A 6,048-nucleotide genomic window follows, 5' to 3' on the forward strand; every position below is an offset into this window, starting at 1 on the left:
TTCCAATTTCCCTCAACTCCCTTCTCCTCTCCATCTCCCCATGTCCTCCATGTCATTTGTTATGCTCCACAAATAAGTGAGACCATATGATACTTGACTCTCTCTGCTTGACTTATTTCACTCAGCATAATCTCTTCCAGTCCCGTCCATGTTGCTACAAAAGTTGGGTATTCATCCATTCTGATGGAGGCATAATACTCCATCGTGTATATGGACCACAACTTCCTTATCCATTCGTCCGTTGAAGGGCATCTTGGTTCTTTCCACAGTTTGGCGACCGTGGCCATTGATAGTTTTAAAACGTGTCTCCAAATTCTTTGACATTCTTCCCATCAAGAGTTAAAGTCTAATTCCTTTTTCCTTGAATATTGTCTGGCCATAGTGATACACTTTTTTTTTTTTTTAATATTTTAAGGCAGATTTTATTTATTTCTAAATAAGGCAAGTAAAATGCAGATTTAAAATTAAACAAGGTTTTCAATAATTTCTGGTCATTATATGGTGAGAGAATTATGAACATCAAATTTTTAAGTATTATTGTACAAAACTGAAAACAAATGCTTTCCAAATTGTAGCAAAACAAACTCCCCCAATACCATTAAGTCTATAAAGACATAGTGATACACTTTTAACAAATAAAATATGAAGGCAGTGATACTGTTATTCTTCAGGCTGGGTCATGAAAACTACTTGGAATTCTGGCCCCAGGACAGAGCCATCATTTGTGAGGAAGCCCATGTCACCCAGAGAGACCACAGATAGATACTCCAACAACAACAGCCCCAACTGTGGTCCTCGTTGACAGCCAGCAATGACCATTAGATACATAATCCTTCAGGATAACTCCCACCCAAACCTCTTTGTCTGCAACCATATGACAAACCCTGACGGAGCATTGCCTCGCTCAACACAGTCACTCCAGAAAGATGAGAGATAAATGATTGCTGGGACACTTGGGCAGCTCAGTCAGTTAAGCATCTGCCTTCAGCTCAGGTCATGATCCTGTAGTCCTGGGACTGAGTCCTACATCAGGCTCCTTGCTCAGCGAGGAGCCTGCTTCTCCCTCTCCCACTCTGCTTGTGCGCTCTCTCTCCCTGACAAACAAATAAATAAAAATCTTTAAAAAATTAAAAAAATTAAGTGATTGCTGTTATTTTTTTAAAAATTGTGAACTAATATTTATTGAGTGTCTTCTAGCTATTACAGGTATTTTATATATAAGAGTTTGCTTGAACTCTGTAATAGCCCTGGTTAGGTAAGTATTATTTATTTTTAATTGTTTTATTATTACCTTTATTTTCACCGCTTGCCCAACACAGAGCTTGACCTCATGACTTTGAGATTAGGAGTCCCATGCTCCACCAACTGAGTCAGCCAGATGCCCCAATGATTGCTATTATTTTATGCCACTACGTTTAGATGGTTTGTTTTTCCACAACAGACCTTTGTAGCATGACCCTGCCACATTTCCACAGTTACATTCCTTATCAATTACTACTCCCTGGCCTAGATATATTTTTCTTTTCCTAATAGCACTTAGAGGAAGTATATATACTTATATATATATTATATATATATTATATATATAAGTATTTCATGGAGCAGATGTTCCAAGACATGGGGAGGAGAAGAGGGGGGGAAAAAGACTATTTATATATAAATATATGCAGATGTTCCAAGACATGGGGAGGAGAAGAGGGGGGGAAAAAAGACTATATATAAATAGTCTTTTTCCCCCCCCTCTTCTCCTCCCCATGTCTTGGAACATCTGCTCCATGAAATTAGAAACTTTGTTTTGTTTGCTGATATATCCCCAGTGCCCAGAATAGTACCTGGTACGGAATTGTCACTTGAGTTCAAACTGTATGTGTTAACTGGATGTAGCTGTGGTCCGGTGGTGTGGAAAGGCATCCAGTGGGAATGAGAAGGTATTGGATGAAAGGATTATATGTGAATTGGAAAATGCCAGATAGGTGATATTTACTATTCTCATTATTCTTTATTATTATTATTCTCATTATTCTTGAAGATACTTCCACTTTATTACTAGTGGTACTTAATAGTGCTATTTTAAAATGTGGATAATGGAACTATTTTTCTTCCTTTCTTGAATACATATTTTTTTAAATTAAAATTAATGTTCTGGTACATTCATGGGATCGGGTTTATGCTCCCAAGTTTGGGAGGGTGGTTGACGTCAACTTTTCTTCACATCTTTTTTATAGGTTTGAGGTGAGATTTTCTTGGTATTGTTGTGGTTTTATGGTCAGAGGCCCAGGAAAGACTATATCTTGCCCTGCCAATCATCCTAACTCCCGAGGGCTCCCAAGGAAACAATATGTTCAAAGAACAATAGCAAACTTTGAGCCAGAGTGCCACTTTGTTAGTGTGTGAGTTACAACCAGTAACCTCCATTGTGGACTCACTGGTCAAAGGTGAGCTGGAAAATAGTCTGGGCCTACCCTCTTCCCACTCGGAGCCCCAAATCTGAATTGAGGATCTGTGTGCTTAGCCCTGGTGTATTACAGAGAGAGGTGACTGGGCCCAAAATGGGGACGCCAAGGAGACCATGAAAAGAAGAGGACTAACCAGGGGCAGGCTGGAAGGAAGGGGACTTCATCCCTGGATGAAGGGCACACTAACCTTCATAAAGTATGCACCATTGAATTCTTTAGGTTCTGACTAGCTGGATTGGTAGCTCTTTTTCCTTGGAAGGGGAGATATAAAAGGTATTGGTTAAGACTAAATCATGGGGAGAGAGGACATAAGTGGTTTTTTGTTGTTGTTGTTGTTGTTGTTTTTTGCAGTGTGTGCTGCCATTGTCTCGGCTGTCATTAGCATCTATCAGCAGCGTACTTTTATTGAGTCCTTATTTTAAACCCAGCACTGTGATGCAGTCTTTTGAGGATGCCTTTCTTAAGATGAATAGGACCTTTTATGAAATTTAAAAAAGGCCCAACCATCCTACTTGGAGTGGAGTTGTGGTGAATATGAATCATGAGGAGCCAGGTATGAAAAATGTTGAACAGAATTAGAATTATATGGTGCTCCAGGGGAAAGAAAACACTCTCTCTCACCTGGGGAGATGTGAGGTGGCTTCATGAAGGGCATGGTATTTTATCTGAGCTGCAGGCAATCCTGATGCAAGTACCTAGAGTTTGGAATCTCACTCGGCAGCATCCAAGGACAATCAAGTCTGTCCCCAGAGCTAGATTCAACCCAGAATGTGGGGATGGTGGTTGAGGAAGAGGGTGTAGCAGAGGAGTTTAGAAATTGGGATGCATGAGGGTTAAGGATTTGAGGAACTGGGGGTGCACGGGGCTCTCAGAGGTCATCCCTTTGTCACAGGCTATCAGCACAGGCCATAGATTCCTATGAGTTCACGTTTTCCACTTGTACCCTCTCTAGAAGGTCTGCAGATAAAGCTAATTTGCATCCGCTTTTGTAGTTCTGTCTTTAGGTGAGAGTTTATGCCCCTCAGCAGTCTGTGTGAGGGCCCAAGAAGGGACTTGGAAATTATTTATGGAGTAATGAGAAGACTCCCTGGCCATGGTAACCCAAGACAATGAGGTCTGTGTTCTTTAAGCCTTCCGTATGTAGAGCCTTCCCCTGGTTCATCTCATTCCCAGCACAAAGACCCTGAAAGGGGTCTTTGCTATCATAGCCCACAGGATAAAGCCTTCACTCCAAATAGTTTTCTTAGAGCTCCCTTCATGTCCTTGTTCCTCAGGCAGTAGATGAAGGGATTCAGCATGGGTGTGACCACCATATACATCACTGAAGCCAATGATTCTTTATCAGCTGAGTGGGAGGATGAGGGATTCAGGTAGACCCCTGTAATGGTCCCATAGAAGAGGAGGACTACAGTGAGGTGAGAGCCACAGGTGGAAAAGGCCTTTTGTTTGCCTCGGGCAGATGGGACCTTGAGCACAGCAGACACAATGTGCGTGTAGGACACAAGAATGCCAAGAAAGGGGATGAGGACAATCAAGCCCCCCACCAGCAGAATCATGAGCTGGTTGAGCTGGGTGTTAGAACAGGAGAGCTGGAGCAGGGGAATGAGGTCACAAAAGAAGTAAGGGATGGCGTTGCTGGCACAGAACTCCAGCCGAGCCATGAGGACAGTATGTAGCAGGGAGTGGAGGCTGGCAATGAGCCAGGAGCTCCCTAGCATCAGGGCACAGATTTGCAGACTCATCATGGTGGAGTAGTGCAGGGGGTGACAGATGGCCACGTAGCGGTCACAAGCCATTGCTGTCAGGAGAAAGTTGTCCATATTGGCAAGCAAAATGCAGAAGTAGATCTGGGTTAGGCAGCCGCCGTAGGAGATGGACCGAGTCTGCGTCTGAACGTTCACAAGCATCTTGGGGACTGTGGCAGAGATGAAGCCGAAATCCACCAGGGAAAGGTTGCTGAGGAAGAAGTACATGGGCGTGTGGAGGTGGGAATCTGAGCCAATGGCCAGGATGATGAGCAAGTTCCCAGCTGCCCCGACCAGGTACATGACAAGGAAGAGCCCAAAGATCAGCTCCTGCCTTTCAGGTTGGCTGGAGAGCCCTAGGAGGATGAACTCAGAGATGCTTGTGTGGTTTTCTTCCTCCATGATCGGCTGGTCCTGCTGGGAGATCCAGACCAGGCACAGGCTATAGGGAATAGGGGGTGGGACCAATGCCTCCCTTCTTCCCTCATACAGCCTCTCAACTCACATCTGGCTAGCTCACATCTCTCTGTTCATTTGGTATGAAGCCCAAAGAACACTCTCCACTTACCAAAGGAAAAGCTTCGACCAGGGAGTCTTCAGGCCCCAACAGACCCTGAAGTCAGGGTTTTAATTATTTCACTGCCAAAATACTGCTGATCCTGAACTGGCAAAGCCCCATATGCCATCCCTCTAAGGAGAATCCTTGTGACATACGACCATGTACTCCGTGGTGCTAACAAACAAGGAGTACTTAGGGTCTTTTGCCCATCTCCTCGCCCCTTGCCCAGACTCTATCATACTCTCACTCTTTGATTTGAACAACTCATGTCTCACTATTAAGTAAAGAACTATAGAAATATAGGGGCACCGGGGTGGCTCAGTGGTTTAAGCCGCTGCCTTCGGCTCAGGTCATGATCGCAGGGTCCTGGGATCGAGTCCCGTATCGGGCTCTCTGCTCGGCAGTGAGCCTGCTTCCCTCTCACTCTCTCTGCCTGCCTTTCTGCCTACTTGTGATCTCTCTCTGTCAAATAAATAAATAAAATCTTAAAAAAAAAGAACTATAGAAATATAATTTCTTCTTACTCCCAGTAAGATTGCCACCTGAAGGCCCTTTCTCTACAGAATTCTGGAACCACAGTGGCACATATATAGAACCAGAGGGTCTTATTTGTACATACCCTTCTTCCCCTCAAATACTTTGTCTTCTTTTGTTTTCCCCAGTCACATACAGCCCAGGGCTTAGCCCCGGCTGCCACTTGTCATAGACTCTGGGTCATTTTGGTCCTGGTGATGATGACGTGGATGAAGTATGTCAGGACAAACCTGGACAGAAGAGCCTGCTGACTGGGACAGCACAGCCAGGCCTTCCGTCTGGGCTTATCCAGGAGGGGGATTTGCCTCTGGAGGATAAGAGTCGCCCCTGCAGATAACAAAGAGAAACTACAAGTGTAAAATCGCTCAAAGGAATGGAGTGGGCAAAAAACCAAAAAACAAAAAACAACGATAGAAACGCACTAAACTGGAGTTCGTAATAGTTAATTGTGAGCTCAGCTGAAGTTTCATTAGATACATCGCTTGTTTTCCAGTGCTTCACAAGACATAGTAGATCACAAAGAGGGATGGGGGGCAAGGAAGAACTTGAATCAGTGTGCTGAGTGGGGATGGGGGAAGAGCTGATGGGTGAAATCAGTCTGGAAAAGCCACGGGGGCAGGGTTATGGCCCACCACGAACTGGGCAGGGAGCGACAAGGGGAAAACTGTCTTGGGAGGTTGCCTTCCTCCACCCCACCATTTTGTTGAGGTGGAGCCTGCTTGGAGCTAAGGAACTTACCAGTGCAGGTGGGGAG

The 6,048-nt window shown here is 44.5% G+C and overlaps 1 protein-coding gene across 1 annotated transcript; it reads right to left on the reverse strand.

Moving 5' to 3' along the window:
• Positions 1-3,658: 3,658 nt before the first annotated feature.
• LOC123933464 (olfactory receptor 1F12-like) lies at positions 3,659-4,603 on the reverse strand. The gene has a single exon (XM_045992654.1). The coding sequence runs from the start codon at positions 4,601-4,603 to the stop codon at positions 3,659-3,661; it is 945 nt and encodes a 314-aa protein (XP_045848610.1).
• Positions 4,604-6,048: the final 1,445 nt, after the last annotated feature.

This window comes from Meles meles, chromosome 21 (assembly GCF_922984935.1).
Source record: "Meles meles chromosome 21, mMelMel3.1 paternal haplotype, whole genome shotgun sequence".
NCBI classification, from domain to species: Eukaryota; Metazoa; Chordata; class Mammalia; order Carnivora; family Mustelidae; genus Meles; species Meles meles.

Bases quoted from the DNA above. Each gene is read 5' to 3' on its own strand.
- LOC123933464 (XM_045992654.1), bottom strand. From the start codon at position 4,603: ATGGAGGAAGAAAACCACACAAGCATCTCTGAGTTCATCCTCCTAGGG.